The sequence below is a fragment of the Myxocyprinus asiaticus genome, chromosome 40, assembly GCF_019703515.2.
Source record: "Myxocyprinus asiaticus isolate MX2 ecotype Aquarium Trade chromosome 40, UBuf_Myxa_2, whole genome shotgun sequence".
NCBI classification, from domain to species: domain Eukaryota; kingdom Metazoa; phylum Chordata; class Actinopteri; order Cypriniformes; family Catostomidae; genus Myxocyprinus; species Myxocyprinus asiaticus.
The window spans coordinates 28,024,330-28,043,187 of record NC_059383.1 but is presented as its reverse complement, the minus strand read 5'-3'; the positions used below and the strand labels follow the sequence as shown (position 1 = coordinate 28,043,187).

General features: G+C 38.1%; 1 protein-coding gene across 2 annotated transcripts in view; it reads left to right on the top strand.

Annotated features, from left to right (window-relative positions):
- LOC127431085 (retinoic acid receptor RXR-alpha-A) overlaps window positions 1-18,858 on the top strand; it is a 250,131-nt gene that overhangs the window by 212,717 nt on the left and 18,556 nt on the right. The window contains exons 4-6 of one of the 2 annotated variants that reach the window (XM_051681338.1): window positions 3,195-3,345; window positions 4,929-5,108; window positions 11,539-11,708. In XM_051681338.1, the coding sequence (XP_051537298.1) occupies window positions 3,195-3,345; window positions 4,929-5,108; window positions 11,539-11,708 (501 nt within the window). Of the gene's footprint in view, window positions 1-3,194; window positions 3,346-4,928; window positions 5,109-11,523; window positions 11,709-18,858 lie in introns of both variants that reach the window. The other variant, XM_051681337.1, reaches the window with a different exon arrangement.

Here is an 18,858-nt window from a genome sequence, read left to right as displayed (position 1 = left end):
CCTGCCCTGCGCTAGTTTGCCTGTCACCTCTACAGCATGTGAACAAGGCTATGGTGGATCTTACTATGATGGCTCAGCTCACATGAGGCTTTCTGGACTAAAGTTCTCAGAAATCTCATCATGTAAGATGGTTTAAATGGTGATCGATGGCTTTATCTGTAATAGTGGTGTGACACCATATGAGCACCTTTTCGAAACAAGTCTTGCATAACATTTCTGCAGGAAATATCTGATGGTATTCAGTTCAACCCCATTGAAAAGACCCGCATATGTTTTGGACATTTGTATGCTGGTGTCCCCACCAGGCTTCTTAAATAGCAATGACTCCCTTGGTCAACCATCATCACCAGACAGACCATGCTGATTGACTAGCATTATTTTATTTATTTTCTGCTGGTAAAGAGCATAGCTATGCTGGTCCAGCATAAACCAGCTTGGACCTACAAGGAAATTCATATGGAGTATAACCTCACATACTGTAAATCATATTAAGGGCTTCAGAGTAGTGATGTCCAGTGCATGAACGAATCGTTCTTTTGAACTGGTTCTTTTTAGTGAACGAGTTGAACCAGTTCACCAAATCGGACTGAATCGTTTGAAACAGTTCACGTCTCAAGTCAACACTGATCCACAAGTTACTCAATATTAACCTGTATGTGCCTGACACTCTGACTAGAAATGAGCTGATAACCAGGAGTAAAATGATCCTAGAACTGGTGATATCTTCTTTGCAATGAACCGCTCCAACTAGTTCACAAATCGGACTGAACGCTCCAGTCATAACAGTTCTCGAGTCAACAGTACACTGAACTGAGAATCGCCTCTTTTGGAGGTGTTCGGCATACTGAGAACTGATGAGCTGCGGACATTGAGCTTGCATGTGATGTGATTAAGGGTCGAAATGTATGTTTCTGGTGTGTTTTGCTGAACACCAGAAACTATAACAAATAAAACATACTGGAAATATTTATGACTTGATTGTATTACTGTTTTATCAAAGTATGAAGATGATCCAGTCTACAGTTCTCGAGGCAAAAGCACACTGATCCCAAGAAAGCAGCTCTCGAGTCAACAGTACATTGAGTTGCTTGCAGCAGTTCTCGAGTCAACAGTACTCTGATCTGGGTACAGCAGCTCTCGAGTCAACAGTACATAGAGTCATTCGCAGGGGTTTGCGGTAGTTCTTGAGGCAACAGCACACTGATCCCGGGACAGCAGCTCTCGAGTCAACAGTACATTGAGTCACTCGCAGCAGTTCACGAGTGAACAGTACACTGATCTGGGGACAGCAGCTCTCGTGTGAAATGTATATTGAGTTGATCACAGCAGGTCGCAAGTCACCAGTACACTGAACTGAGAATTGCCTCTTTCGGACATAATACTGAGAACTGCTGATCAGTGAGCTGCTGATGAGCTTGCGTAAACCGAGGACTTGAATGAGGGGGCAAAATGTTTCAGTCGAGAGATGTAAATTAATTTTACGGTCCCACTTTATATTAAATGTCCTTAGCTACTATGTACTTAAGCATGTGATAGAATGTACTTATTATGTACAAATGAGTTGTTTCATTGTAATTACATTTAAAGTACCCTCTATTAATTACATTTGTAATTACACTGTTAACCTTACCCCTAACTCTAACCCAACCCTTATCCTAAAACCTAACTCAAACCCCTAACCCTATACTCTTTAACCTACCCGTACCTTAACCTCAGTAGCAGCAGATGTGAATCTTGTGAGAATTTTGCAGAACAAAATGTAGTAACACAGTAAATACATAATATTGTATGTATTTAATGTAAGTACACAGTTGTAAAAGACACCTAATATAAAGTGTGACCAATTTTACTATTGAGTATTGTGCATGCAGATTATATCTGAAGTTGTTATGAGCTGGATCATGGTTTCTGTTAAAACCTGGGTTGATTAAGACTAGTTTAATCACTTTATTTGCTTTAGACACGTAGAACATCCACATTTGTATATCAGTGTCAGTATTGGGTGCTTTAGGTGGAAAACATTAGGATATATTGTAAGATCACTGAATGAAGCACAGACAATAAACATGCTTATTATAATAACTTCATTAAATAAAATGTAATAATCAGCAATATGCGCTTACATATGGCTTTATTGAATGTGTTTGAGCATGTATTCTACGACGCCAGGGTATTAGCATTATGTACAGTGATGTAATTACATGATGATGTAAAAGAACTGGTGAATTGTTTTTTTGAACTGGTTCGTGGAAAGGAATCGGACTTCCCATCACTACTTCAAAGTTGTTGTATTAGTGTCATTGCATTATGCACATTGTTATAAACACATGATCATGAGTTATAGACCAAAGCTAAAGGAGTGGCCTTCTTATTAAAAACTATTTCTATCATTTCCATTCGCTCATTAACAGTCCGTTTTAAATTTTTCTCTTCTCTAACCAAGCCTTACCAAGCCTTAGGCACAGTGTATGTCCCTCTGCATCATTAATTACTCAAAACTCAAATGTGATAGATATCATTTAAGTATGTTATTGAACAGCAACGGTTTGTGTTTTTGGCACAGAGTGAAATGTACAAGATTTGCCTTACATCACCCAGGAATGATACAATGAAATGTCAGGCCTGATCGATGGAAGTACTGTTAGCTCACATTGATTAATAAACACTTCTGATAAATCACTGTTCAACTCGTTTAGCCATCTTCTTCGCAGGATTTCAAGTATATTGCAGTGGTTCTCATTCAAAATAAGCAAGCGCGTGGATAAGTTCCACCAGATAAATGTTAACTTGGAGAGAGAGAGAGAAAGAAAGAAACAAAACCCTTTATTCCACTACCCTGCTAAATGTTTTATATTCTGCCATCCCAGCATAGAACATTTGCACTGGTGGTGCTGGATATGAAGAAATGAGGCTGGGGACACATTCAGCATCCATTGCTTGTACTTACATTGAGAGAAAGGAGGAGAGGGACTGGGAGAGAGTTGCACAGAGAGAGAATAAGGCTTGTTGTAATCAAATCAAATAATATAACCTCGTTCTCACAGCACAAAATCAATGTAGGTTGAGCTTGGGTTTGTTCTGCTGTAATGGACAGAGAAGTCAGGCCTCTTGTAACCCCATAGCTAGACCCTCAGAGCTGATATGTTGACATGTGTCTAAACGATGTGTGTTGTTTGTTTGTATATATTTTGCAGCTGAACTCTCCCATGAACTCTGTCAGTAGTTCAGAAGACATCAAGCCGCCACTGGGCATTAACGGTGTGATGAAGGTGCCAGCTCAGCCCTCAGGCACCCCCCTCTCCCTTACCAAACACATCTGTGCCATCTGCGGTGACCGCTCTTCAGGTACCAGTACACTTTGATACACTATTCTGATAATATAGCTGGATAAACATTAAGCTTTTTTTCTTTAAGAACCAAAAATCCATCTGAAAAACAGTTTTTCTTAGTGAAACTTATCCGTCTAACCATGTTCAAAGAATGGGACCCTGAGCTTGTAACCAGAAGGTTGTAGGTTCAAACCCTGCAACGCAAGGGACAATCCAAGAACATGACCACCATTGTGTAGGTTTACTACTATTTTCCACATTTAAGTGCAACATCAAATTAATCAAAATTATGAAATAAGGGGACTGGGTAGCTCAGCGAATAAAGACACTTACTGCCACCCCTGGAGTTTGTGAGTTCAAATCCCAGGGCGTGCTGAGTGACTCCAGCCAGGTCTCCTACGCAACCAAATTGGCCCAGTTGCTAGGGAGGGTAGAGTCACATGGGGTAACCTCCTTGTGGTCGCTATAATGTGGTTCACTCTCAGTGGGGCGAGTGGTGATTTGTGCATGGATGTCGCGGAGAATAGCGTGAAGCCTCTACACGCGCTATGTCTCCGCGGTAACGCGCTCAACAAGCCACGTGATAAGATGCGCGGATTGACGGTCTCAGACGCAGAGGCAACTGAGATTCGTCCTCTGCCACCCAGATTGAGGCGAGTCACTATGCCACCACGTGGACTTAGAGCGCATTGGGAATTGGGCATTCCAAATTGGGGAGGAAAAAAAAAGAGAGAAAAAAACTATGAAATAACCAATATTGAATTATGGAAATTATGAAGTGAACAAAAAATGCTCAACAAATCAAAATTGTCTTTTATTTTAGCTGTTTTAAAGTGGCCACACTTTGCCTAGCCCTAGGTTATTACTCTGCACACTGGGCGTTCTCTCAACCAACTTCATGTGGTGCCATCTGGAATGCTTTTGAAATATTATTGAAGGAGTTCTCATATATCCATATAAAAAAGTAACATTTTTCCTGAAAATGTCAGTTTTTTAAATACATTCATGGGTAGTAACTATGTAACTACAAAACTACAAAACTAATTTCAAGAATTCAAACATAATTCTTTAGATCAAAAGGTTTTTGAGATCACGAAAAATATAATTCAGTCAATTATGTCCAGTATTTTGAATGGTAAATCAGGGGATTTTTAAAGATTTCAGTTTTTAAAGGAATATTCTAGGTTCAGTACAAGTTTAGATGAATCAACAGCATTTGTGGCATAATGTTGATTACCACAATACTTTCGACTGATCCTTTCTAGCCATGGCAACAAAGTTGTAAAGTTTGATATAACTTTACGCAGAAAAGGTTAGTTAGCAATTTTATCACACTAAAATCATGTTAACATGCATAGTGTATAATGCCTTTACTTTTGAATCAGTGAGTATTTTAACGTTAACGGATTGGCCCAATTCACTTCCATTGTAAGTACATTACTATAACCCAGATTTGTGCTTTTTTAAAGAAAAGGAGGGATGAGTCAAAATGAATTGTTATGGTAATCAACATTATGCTACAAATTGTGTCCATTGAGCTGCACTTGTATTGAACCCAGAATATTCCTTTATTGTTGTTTTTGCCTATACTCTCCCCAGGTAAACACTACGGTGTGTACAGCTGTGAGGGATGCAAGGGTTTCTTTAAGAGGACTGTGCGTAAGGACCTGACCTACACCTGCCGAGACAACAAGGACTGTATTATAGACAAACGCCAGCGCAACCGCTGCCAGTACTGCCGCTATCAGAAGTGTTTGGCCATGGGCATGAAGAGAGAAGGTACAGCACATAAAGTTGAGGACAGTTTTCATTCTTCCTCTGAGACTGTTCGCCGCACTGTTCATCAACATATTATAGACAACATGCATAGAAATATTGTGATCTAGCTGTGTTAAAGGGATAGTTCACCCCAACAAGGAAGTTCTGTCATCATTTACTCATGAAAGTATATGGGTTTGGAACAACACAAGGGTTAGCAAATTTTGTCAGATTTATTTATTTTATTTACAGTTCAATACACCGTACTAAAAAATAATATACTTGTTACATATGCTGTAGTTACGAGAGAAAGGGCCATGTCTTAGTTGGATGAACGGATAGCTGTATTTACTTAATGAACTGGACTCTCCACCATGGGGTGAGATGTTTTCTGCACTCCATGTCCTCAGCATCTCACCTCTGTGTGACTCCCACAGAAACATTCATATTACTGCAGCCATTAGATAGTCGGAGACTGTGAGCCAGTTCTTAACTAGAGCTCACATAGACATTCAGTCTGCTGATCTGCTCACAGTGAGACATCAGTCAACATGTTGAGTCTGCTCATGAATGCTAGCTGTGCTCAAGATTCCAGATAGTGTACGTGGAGTTTATTGAGAGGCAAAAGAACAGGAAACAGGATGCACAGTATTATGTGGGTAGCTGACATTAAATAATTTTGGGAAGTTGACATGTCCTGCGGTATGACATGCTGTTCAATTCATTATACAAAAAAAATAATTAGTACTTAATCAGTATTTTTGTGTGGTTTTCTATTACAAATATCTAAATATCCTCAAAAAAAAAAATACATTTTGAGAAGCAAAAAAATCTTTTTTTTTTATAAGCATAAAGCTAACAAAATTTTGTCTGGTTTACAGTATACTTAAAACAAGAAAAAATATTTCTCAGTGGGCAAGAAAACTACATTAAATTCAAGATATATTTTTGGAAAACATTTCTTAATATCTTGTATTTTTACCTCTCAAGTCGATCTCATTTGAAGGATGTTTAGATATTTTTGCTGGAAAACAAGAAAAAATACTGATTAAGAAAAGTTTTTTTTATTTTTTTATTTTTTTTACTTTGCATCCAAAACTATTTTTGGATACTTATCGTCCATTTAGCTTTTGTGACCTCAAATTAAATGAGAGACTACATGGAATATGTGTGTTTTTAAATATTCAGTTTGTCACATCGCAGGACCATTTAAAATGAGCTAGTGAAAGCAAAATGTTGATTAAGAATGGCGGAAAACTAAAAAGAATTGTGACCAGTTACAGAACACTTTCCAAGATATGGAAAGTGAATTAATATACATTTTAGCCTAAAATATTGAAGCTGATTTTATAAAAAATTATAATAATAAAAAAAATCCATGGATTCCTTATACGTCAGCTACCCGTGTAGAGATATATACAGTATGTATGTATGTTTGTATGTATATATATATATATATACCAGAGCTCTGGAAAAATTAAGAGACCACTGCAGTTTCTCTGGATTTACTATTTATAGTTAGGCTATGTGTTTGAGTAAATTTAACATTTTTGTTTTATTCTATAAAGTACTGACAACATTTCTCCCAAATTCCAAATAAAAAAGATTGTCATTTAGAACATTTATTTGCAGAAAATGACAACTGGTCAAAATAACAAAAAAGATGCAGTGTTTACAGACCTCGAATAATGCAAAGAAAACAAGTTCATATTCAGTTTTTAAACAACACAATAGTAATGTTTTAACTTAGGAAGAGTTCAGAAATCAATATTTGGTGGAAAAACCCCTGATTTTCAATCACAGCTTTCATACGTCTTGGCATGCTCTCTACCAGTCTTTCACATTGTTGTTGGGTGACTTTATGCCACTCCTGATGCAAAAATTCAAGCAGCTCGGCTTTGTTTGATGGCTTTTGGCCATCCATCTTCCTCTTGATCACATTCCAGAGGTTTTCAATGGGGTTCAGGTCTGGAGATTGGGCTGGTCATGACAGGGTCTTGATCCAGTGGTCCTCCATCCACACCTTGATTGACCTGGCTGTGTGGCATGGAGCATTGTCCTGCTAGAAAAAATAATCTTCAGAGTTGGGGAACATTGACAGAGCAGAAGGAAGCAAGTTTTCTTCAAGGATAACCTTGTACGTGGCTTGATTCATGCGTCCTTCACAAAGACAAATCTGCCCGATTCCAGCCTTGATAAAGCACCCCCAGATCATCACCGATCCTCCACCTGGTCGTCTAATGGTTAGACCGAAACCTGGAGAGGCCTTCAAGCCACAGTGTCTTGCATCCACTGTGAAATTTGGAGGCTCAGTGAAGGATCGGTGATGATCTGGGGGTGCTTCAGCAAGCAAGCAAGTGTTGTTTAAAAATGAATATGATCTTGTTTTCTTTGCATTATTCGAGGTCTGAAAACACTGCATCTTTTCTGTTATTTTGACCAATTGTCATTTTCTGCAAATAAATGCTCTAAATGACAATATTTTTATATGGAATATATTAAAATGTTCATTTTACTCAAACACATACCTATAAATAGTAAATTCAGAGAAACTGATAATTTTGCAGTGGTCTCATAATTTTTTCCAGAGCTGTATATAAATATTTTTTTTTGAGAGGTTTTGTTGCTAAAAATAGAAGCCCCTCTTGTCTCTGAAATCATCACCAAAGGCAGAGAGATGAAAGAGAAGCACAAAACTAGGTGGGGTGGGGTGAGGGGTGGTTGTCACTTCGAAGAAAAGCAGGGGCATTAGCACTTTTTGCACACTTGTCCCCTAGAAAAGAGATGCGAATGCAAACTGCATAAGTGCACCAATAGAGCACTATTGCACATTACTGATGAAATATTGGCCTGATAGACTATATTTTGCCCCTCATTCAGGGAATATGAATAATTTGTGATTAATGGGATATTACAATTTTTCAGTGTTGTTTTTAGAATCACGCTGTTTTTTGTTGTTAAGGCATTAACATGAACCAGTGAACTCGTATCTAACTGAATGCAGCCCGTGACTGTTTTACACATACCTACTCTGTTGTTAGGATGTGTGCCGGCGGGTGTTTTTGTCTTTTGGTTAAGAGCTTTGTGCATCCAAAACCCCTTCAATCTCGTGTTACTCTGTTACAGTTATGCACGTTCATGGTCCAAAAATTATTTTCGGCCAAACCTGCCAATGGCGGGTGAAATGTGTATATATATACAGTATACATACATACATATATATATATATATATATATATATATATATATATATGAACCCATATTAGCTACAGTATATATATATATATACCTATATATAGCTACATGTATATATATATATATATATATATATATATATATATATATATATATACACACTGGCGGCCAAAAGTTTGGAATACAGATTTTGCTCTTATGGAAAGAAATTGGTACTTTTATTCACCAAAGTGGCATTCAACTGATCACAATGTATAGTCAGGACATTAATAAAATTACTATTACAATTTGAAAAAAAAAAAATTCAGAACTTCTTAAACTATTTAAAAGAGTTCTCATCAAAAAATCCTCCATGTGCAGCAATGACAGCTTTGCAGATCCTTGGCATTCTAGCTGTCAGTTTGTCCCGATACTCAGGTGACATTTCACCCCACGCTTCCTCTAGCACTTGCCATAGATGTGGCTGTCATGTCGGGCACTTCTCATGCACCTTACAGTCTAGCTGATCCCTCAAAAGCTCAATGGGGTTAAGATCCATAACACACTGGTAACACTGGTTATCTGTGTTTCTTTGCCCACTCTAACCTTTTCTTTTTGTTTTTCTGTTACAAAAGTGGCTTTTTCTTTGCAGTTCTTCCCATAAGGCCTGCACCCCTGAGTCTTCTCTTTACTGTTGTACATTAAACTGGTGTTGAGCGGGTAGAATTCAATGAAGCTGTCAGCTGAGGACATGTGAGGCATCTATTTCTCAAACTAGAGACTCTGATGTACTTATCCTCTTGTTTAGTTGTACATCTGGGCCTTCCACATCTCTTTATGTCCTTGTTAGAGCCAGTTGTCCTTTGTCTTTGAAGACTGTAGTGTACACCTTTGTATGAAATCTTCAGTTTTTTTGGCCATTTCAAGCATTGTATAGCCTTCATTCCTCAAAACAATGATTGACTGATGAGTTTCTAGAGAAAGCTGTTTCTTTTTTGCCATTTTTGACGTAATATTGACCTTAAGACATGCCAGTCTATTGCACACTGTAACAACTCAAAAACAAACACAAAGACAATGTTAAGCTTCATTTAATGAACCAAATAGCTTTCAACTGTGTTTGATATAATGGCTTTCTAGTACCAAATTAGCAATTTAGCATGATTACTCAAGGATAAGGTGTTGGAGTGATGGCTGCTGGAAATGGGGCCTGTCTAGATTTGATCAAAAATGACTTTTTTCAAATAGTGATGGTGCTGTTTTTTACATCAGTAATGTTCTGACTATACTTTGTGATCAGTTGAATGCCACTTTGGTGTATTAAAGTACCAATTTCCTTCTGAAACAGCTAAATCTGTACATTATTCCAAACTTTTGGCCGCCAGTGTATATTTGCACATATTTTTGTTTTTATGGTCGGCAAAAAAATAAAATAAAAAATGCTGTTTGTGAGTACAATTTCTGTAAAATTGTTTTTAAATATCCTTATCCAGTAATGATGAATGACTGTTGGAGTGTGCACATCAGAATCATCTTTTGGCTGAAACTTAAACATTTCCATCAGTTTAAACATTTATAATTATGTTAAAAAAAGGACTAAATTGAATTCGGTTCAGTGTCTCTGCAAGTAATCCTGCAGTCAGACAAGCTGAGTCATATAAATTATACATTGTGGTTAAAGATTGCATTGCAATCTCATTAGAGTCCCCATCTAACTGTGCAGATCTCTCTGCATCCTATGACACAAGAGAGGGAAAAAATACACCCCTAGTATACGGAGAGAACACTGCAATCCAAACGCACCATACGTAACATCTTTTTGCTCTCATTCTCATTGTCTATGACCTCAACGTGACCTTCCACCTTCCCTTATTTATATCATCACAGTCTGGATAGCTTCTCTTAAGGATATGATCATTGCTTGCTTTTGCCTGCTTTGTATCCCATAAGCTCTCGCTGTACCCCGAGGCATGGGAGAGCCGGGCCTCACTCGCCTAAAAAGAGCTGAGCGAATCTGCAGAAAAACAGGATTAAATGAATTTATGCTCCCCTCCTCTCCTGGGGAAATAAAGCTAACATGATTTCAGCCCCTCTCACCTCTCTCTGACTCCTGGAAAAGTATTTTACCCTTGGGCTGACCTCCAAACTCAGACAGCACTTTCCGTAAGGCAGCATCCCACACCCCGTGTTTAAATCCCCCCACCACCACCACCACCACCACCACCAACACAACCAGTGATTCACAGTTGAAGAAATAGCAAGGGTTTGGGGAAGATTGAAGTGTGGTTAATACTGCCTTGGCCACAGTCAGACTACTCGACACTCTAACCACTTCCTGTTTCTCTGAGCCTATCAGATGTCTGATGTGTTAAAGCCTGTTTCAAAACCCCAGAGACAAGAAACTTTACAAAAAACACATTTTGTCATGCAACAAAGTTGGAAATGCAATCAGCTATGACATCTTAATTTAAAAAAGTTAATTGGCACAAGTTAAAATCAACATGAAATCAAAATTGATCCTATTTACATTCTTAATACACATTGGGCCTAATTCATGAAACATGAAAATAATTAATTTCTGTAAATCAAACATAAACCACTTTTGCATAATTTTTCACATTTAGTTCAGTGATAATTATGCTAGAATGGATTTATGAATGATTGTGCTTGATTCACTGGTGTATGTCTTCTTTCATCAATATGTAATAACTTGTTCTGCCTATGAAATGACTTTTACCAAGCCCTGTTATTTTTCAGTCCCTCCCTTAAAACGACCAATACAGAGAACACTTTTCACACTCAAATCAACTGGCGAAAGACAAAATCAACTTATGTAAAATAAAGTCCTGTCCTATATTTTTTTTTCCCCATTGCACATCCCATTTCATTGAGGAATTCACAATGCATTACTTTTATTCGTTTCATTCGGAAATTTCTCATTACGGAAGTAGAATAGGTTCTCCTTTTATTTTTCAATCCCTCCCCTAAAACAACCTTTCATAGGGAGACCACTTTTCCTGATCCACTCAATTCCTGACGGACAAAATAATAAAAATTTTTCATTTTCATTTTTATTTTCGTTGATATCCTTTTTCATTTGGAAATCTGCCACATTACAGAAGTAGAATGGATTGCAAACACTGTTTCATGTTGACAGTAATATGTGATTCAAGTTAAATAGTTCAGAAGAGGACCATTGCGATTTGAAAGTGTAAATTTGCTGACCTCTTGGCTTGCTAACAGCTGTAGTGACCGTGACTAGTATTGTTACATACAGCCGTCCAGGAGGAGCGCCAGCGAGCTAAGGAACGCAACGAGAACGAGGTGGAATCGACCAGCAGTGCGAATGAGGACATGCCAGTGGAGAAGATCCTGGAGGCAGAGCTCGCCGTGGAGCCCAAGACAGAGACGTACATCGAGACCAACCTGGCCATGCCTTCAAATTCAGTAAGTGACATCACTTCCTCTTTGTGCACTGGAAACTGTGGTCAGTAATTTAAATTATGGTTCCACCACAAAGCCTCTGTCCACTACAATATGGATAAGAACACGCTTTTTGTTTTTTAGACCCCTTGAGATACATTTAAGAAGCAACTTAGGATGTTGGAGCCTTGGTGCAGCATTGGTTAGCACACACGCTCCATAAACATTGAGTCTTGGTGCTCATGCAGTAAATGCAGATTCAAATCCGCCCTGCAGCGCATCCCAACCTGTTCCCCCTTCCTCTCCTCAAAACATTTTCTCCTCACTATATTTCTGTCAATAATGAGTGGCATAAAGCCTTGCCAAATATTTTTTATAAGAATCATTTTGAACATTCAATATCAACCTCAGCTTTAATACCTTTAGCCAATAGACCCATTGTGCCCTTTATGCTGCCTTGTTTTGGCTTTTTTTGAATATATAAAGAATACAGATTTTCACAGTGTATGTCTCCCTTGTCAGACTCAGTGTTCTTAGATTACTTGAGTATGTAGCAGCGTTTGAAAAGGTTCATTATTGTTGTTTACTTGTCAGTTCTGTTCTTTTTCTTTGCTTGTCTTCGTTGTGAAGATATTCTTCACCTGTCAGCCCCCTCCAAATTACAGTTCAGTAAATATACATCTTGCTTGTTACTGTAGCTTTGTTTCTGTTTGACTTTTTTACCTTTACCTTTTTTTCTAACCTAACAGACGAAGCTCACTTTTAAAGGAATATTCAGAGTTCAATGCAGGTTAAGCTCAGTTGACAGCATTTGTGCAAAAATGTCCATTTAAACAACTTTACAGCTCAAATAATACATGAGTTTTAACAGAAGAATTAATGTAAGTGCTTTTATAAAATTATAAGCTTCACATTTTTGCCTTTAAATCCTGAAAAAATTAGCCCCATTCACTTCCATTGTAGTACCTTAAAGTAACCTCGATTTTTGCTTTTTTTTTTTTTTTTAAAGGAGGGATGAGTCAAAATAAATTTTTGTGGTAATCAACATTATGCAACAGATGTTGTTGATTGAGATTAACTTGTATTTAACCCGGAATATTCCTTTAAGCAATGTATTCTGGCATTCTGCCACTTCTATTGAAACTTAAGTAGAGAGAGGACAGAAAAAGATGTGGAGAAGTATAAGAGACAGGTTTAGGGAAAAGTTGCATTGCCCAGATACTGTAAGCACCACGGCTGCATGTGTCAGAGGAAATCTGGCAGCTGCTAGGCTACAGCTCCAACTTCTTAATTGTATTTTTAATGTGTTTTTTGTTTGTAATTCACTGTGAAGAGCTTTACCTGTGTGCTTTGACTTTCCTCAAGTCACCATGACAAATCAGCATCACAAAAGTGATCATTTGCTTCACTTTCCAGAACTGTTTGAATAATGAAATACTTAGACAGTCTTGGGAGCCTGCAGCTTGCCATCAGGCTTTGAGGAGAGTTTACTCTCTCTCTTTTTTTTATCTCTCTCGCTCTCTTTATAAAAAAAATACTTGTAGCAGTTGTAGTGAAGAAATGAAATTGGGGGAGGCAGTGGATGTACGAGAAGAGTAGTAGAACAAGAGAAAGAAAGAAGGAGAGAAGCAGGGCTGTTGAGTGCGTCTTTTGGGGCCTCTCTGTACTGAAGTGAAAATGTTCTGGAAGTGAAGGGAGCTGTTATGTGAGTAAATGGGGGTTATTTCAGGAAGATGAAGATGTGTGGGAACAGACGAGCGACATTTGGGGAAAGGTAGTGAGATGAGGGAGAACATAAGGCTCATCTTGAGGGAGTTGCTGCCAGGCCATAAACTAGAAAGCACTCAGTCTCTAATACGCAATCTCTGTCGAGTTCGTCACACTGTGTCTCCAGTAGGGGGCTTGTTTCATGAGACCCGGGTTGTACGCAGATTTGTTTGTCCTAAATCATCAAATAAACCCTTGCTGAATATAAAATGCATACACTTTATGGCCAAAAGTATGTGGATACCCCCTTCTAATGAATGGGTTTGGCTATTTCAGTGTAAAATCGAACATAGAACCTTGCAATCTTCTCTTTTGGTAGATTTGTGCACAAAGCGAGATCCATAAGAAATGTTTTACAACGTCTGTTGTGGAAGAATTTGACTGGCCTGCGCAAAGCCCAGACCTGAACTCCATTGAACACATCTGGGATGAATTGGAATCGCAAATACAAGCCAGGACCCATCACACAGCATTAGTTTCTGGCCTCACTGATGCTGTTGTGTCTTAATGAGAGCAAATTCCCACAGCCATGCTCCAACATCTAGTGGAAAACCTTCCCAGAAGAGTGGAAGCTGTTATTGCAGCAAAGGAAGGACTAACACCCTATTAAAGGAAATGTTCTGGGTTCGATACAAGTTAAACTCAAATGACAGCATTTGTGGTCATAATGTTGATTTCCACAACAAAAACAAATTTGACTGGTCCCTCCTTTATTTAAAAAAAGCAAAAATTACGGTAACAGTAAAGCACTTACAATGGAAGTGAATCGGGCCAGTCCATAAATGTTAAAATAAACAAGGGGCAAGCAGAAATAATTTTTTGTAGTAATAAACATTATGCCACAAATGCTGTCGATTGATCTTTACTTATATTGAACCAAAGTCTTTTTTAGCAAGTCAGTTCACTCGGCGGCCATCTTTGAAATGCTCCCGGGCAGCTATTTTTCTATGTTAACAAGCAGCATACAAGTGCAGATCTTGTCTACTTGAATATGGAAACACCGAAATCTCCAAAACAATTGGACAAGATTACACATTTCAAATCAGCTGTAAAATCTGACAACACTAGTATAATAAATTGTGCTTATTTACCTCAGATTAAGCTAACAAAAAAACAAAAAAATCCCAGCTTGTATAGCTAATGTGCATGCACGTTCTCAAGTTGATTGACAGGCGATGTCTGTATCTAAAAGGTGTGACTTCCTTTGTAAATCCGTTGGGCATACCAATTTCTCCCGTTCATTTTAATTGAAATGACCCGTCTCTGCTAAAAAGTGTCTGAATGAACCCAGAACATTGAATTAATGCCCATGGCTTTAAAATGAAATGCTCACCAAGCACATATGAATGTGCTGTTCAGATGTAAACACATACTTTTGGTCATGTAGTGCAGAAATAGACAACACTTCTTCTGTGCTGTTGTAAATATCAATGCGTTATTAAATGTAATTAGTTTGAACCTTTGCTGTATAGCTGACGATGACGTCTTCACGCGCCAAAACTCTCTTTTGTGCCTTGAAGGCTGTTTGGATAGTCTTAACGTTACAGTCTTAACTCATCCCACTGGCTGTGGATGACTGTTTCACAATGGAAAATAAAGAAAATGGTGATGCAGTCTAGAGTTGGACAGCACAGAGACACTTTACTGGAATGTGTTCCTCAATGGTGTTCCCATGGCCGGCTGTCAGAAGCATCGACCTCCTCCACCTACCCTTCATGTCTCCCTCCTCCTTTCCCTCCCACTGTCCCTTGAGCTCCCCTTCTCTTTTGGAAGCCACTGCTCCGTGCACTAATTAATCAGAGGACCTCAGCCCGGGAGTGCAGCTCATGAATGGGCTGCCACTGCTGCTTAATGGCTGGGGTTTGGCCAAGCTGAATAAAGTGTGTTTATCTCATGGTGACCTAGAACAGGAGTTAAACAGGCGTTAGTAACATGCCTCCTGTTACATAGGGAAGGGCCTTTAAGGGAGGAGAACACAGATCGGTCACGCTTGCTCATTTTTCACGTTATCCTCTTGGTTATCTTAATTTTTCTTTAGATTTCTGGCACTCTCCCACTTGATTTGTGTGTTTTCACTTTGTTGGCATCTGTATATCTGCATATTTGTCATTATTTTTGTATCAAGTCACTCTTATCATTCTCTCATTTGTGTAATCATTGTAGGCGTCAGATAATTTAAAGCACTTTATTCTGTGCTGTCTTACTGTTTCAAAACTGACTAGAGATGGGTCACAATGAGTGCATTAACATGCACAGTCTTACAAGATTATGCTTAAAAGCATCAACGTGTATGGTCATGTAAACACCTTTAACAGGTTCCTTGATCAGGGTAAGATCATAAACGGTTTTATGCTAAAAACAATTGGCACACATAGGTTTTTGCCCATTACCCCAATTTTGCGCTGCACCTTTACCGCCATTCTTACCGGCTTATCCAATGTGCACAAGTGTTGTGCGCATGGCTGTTTACATTTTGATGTAAAAACAGAGAATAATCAGATGATTTTAAATGTCATGTAAACACGGCTCTGTTGCGTTAGATTATTTTTTGAATAAGCTGATACTTGGAAGTTATCAGCATATTGGTGTGCATGTAAAGTTTAGATTTTTTGTGTGGCATTGCTTTAATTAGTGTTTAATTAGCTTTAACTGTTACAGTTTGCACGGGAAAAGTGCATTTTTAAATTAATTGCCTTAAAAGCACTGGCGCTGCTGCCATACACATTCAGACAGACGTCTTTGGTCGTTGCGCCGTGTCTCACTCTGTTTTTTGAGCATCTTGCATCATGAACATTGCATTTTGTTCCAATATGTGCTCCAGCCAGTTGTTTTTGAACACTAGAACATGTCATGTGTGAACACCCCCTAAGAAGCGCATCTGATTGGGGTCAGGTGACCCAGAAATTAACAGCCTAATTATTCAGGGCTTCCGTAAGACCAAAAAGGCTGACTAGTCGTTTTTACAACCCACAGAACAGTTGATTTCAAAAGTATGTAGTTTTGCGCATTGGCTGCCTCTGACCCACAGGACGTGTTTGTAAACCAGGGATATTTCATATAAGCCTGCAAACGTATCACCACTGCAGATTGCAGTCTTCTTTTTTCCCTCTGTTTGTCATGCAACAATAATATAGTTTAAACAGACGATGAAAAATGTAAATGTCTCTCGTCTCTCCTTGCAGTGATAAAAATTTCATAGCGCAATATGCAAGCGTGGCATTTCTGTGAGAGCCCAGAACCAGGAACTGATGTATGACCGAATAATGCAGACCGAATGCTTTCCATTCAGCAGGAACAAAAACAGATGTTGTTTTGTGATGGTCATGAAGAGAACATTATCAAAGCGTCTCCTTGAATCTGAAGAAGTCGTCATCACTTTTTTTTGCCTGGGGTTAGTGCTCAAGCATGCTGCAGAATCTCACAAGCAAATCATATTGCTGACTGTATTCTGCCTTCAGCACTCAAAAGAGGAGATAAATCCTACTTGTGCCAGCATAAAACATGATGTCCTCCATCAACCACTATTTTTTGCCCTGCTTTTATACATTTTATTCTAGATAGCAGAATTGATTAAATGATGTAGGTTTAGTTCGATAAATCTGGAGTGTGAAAAGGGCACGTCCGTTTCTTTCTTTCTAATAATGAATCATTTTTTTCACGTCAATGTGAACTGCATAAAATAATTTTCTTAATGAGTAATTGATTAATTATTGCCTTGTTTTCCAGTAAAAACCTCTAAACATTCTTAAAACAAGATAAATGTACTTGAGAAGCTAAATTGTGTAATATATTAAGACTTTTTTTTAAGAGAACAAACCTTATTATAATTTTTTTATTATTATTTTTTTTACCCCATTGGCAAGATTTTTTTTTATTTATTTATTTATTTTTTTTAGATTTATGCTTTAAAAATAAAAAAATAAAAAGCTAATGGAGTAAGAAAAACAAGCTTAATTCAAGATATATTCTCTAAAAACAAGTCTTAATATCCATGTAATTTTTCTTAACTAAATGTATCTTGTTTATGGATGTTTCTTCTGGAAAACAAGACAAAAATACTAATGAAGAAAATGCTTTTTGCAGTAATGTCTTAGTATTAAGACATAACTGTGCTGTTGCAGCTGTCTTCGTTTTGGCAGATTATTTCTCAATTTTCAGTTTTTTATTTCTGTTCTGGTAGCTGGTATTGGAGGAGAAATGAGGTCAGTGTAAACACAGCTTAGATTGCTATACATCATTCATGATTATTACAATGTTAAATGAGAACTCTGGGAGATGTATTCTTTTGAGGAGCATCAGTGAAGGTTCTCTTTGCCACATTGTTTTTTTTACTTTATTTTGTTGCTTTGTGAATTAATTATCTGTTTGTTTACGTTTTTGTAAAGGAACATGGCAGAAACTGTTGCACCAAGGAAGATCGTTTGTGTGTCCCTGATCAGACACAGAAATATTCATTAGCTGCGCCTTTTTCTGCATATAAACAATTGTCAGCAGAGATGACTGTGCCTGGCTAACAGCTTGCTATCTCCAACTCCTGCCTTTGATCTGATGCTGTTGTCAGTGTGAGTTTCAAATAGGTGGTTAAATACCATAGAACCACAGAGGGGAGACATCCAACACTTTCAAAAGCCTCTCTGGGGAGTTCCCATGTTTAAATACAAAAATCATAGACGAGCCTACAGTTTGCCTGTTGTAATTTCATGATGTGCGACTGTTGACAAGTTTCTAACCTTACTCTACAGATGAAGTGTGTATTTTTTATGTTTAAAAACTCTATCCTATCCCAGCTTAATATGCAAAGACAACTAACTAGAAGTAATCCATTTGTTGGTTGATTTCCTCAAAAGTGTAAAGCTGCGTTCACACTGCCAGTGACACGGAAGTGTTTCGGAAACCTGTTTGAAATAATAATAATTTTTACAGTTCTTTTTGGTGGAGAGGACAATGTTTTTCTAAGTTTATGTTTCACAGTTAACAGAAGGTGGAGCTATCTCAGTGATTTTTTGTTTGATAGACTTTTAGCTCTGTGGCATCTACTGATTTATTGACCCTTTCAAAAGCTCTTGACTTATACTTGTGGTGTCATTGTGTCAAGCCGATTAATAACCCTCTTCCAATGCACCAAGTAAAGCCAACAAGCTGCCAAAAGTGAAGCCAGGATTTTCCAGGAATGCACATCACCCCTACGGATAATTTTGATAAATACGAAAGTGATTTCTTCCTCTCTATTTGTTTTCTCAAGAAGCATTTGTCCTTTTGCCCACTACAGTGTCCTGTTGATGTTTTCTAATGCGTTCCCATTTGACGCCTCTTGACACATTGGTTAAAAAATGGCTCTCAATTTCTATTTGTTCTCGTCCTTTCAGAAAACTCGCTCCTGCTGTTTTCCGCTCCTTTGCGCTTGTTC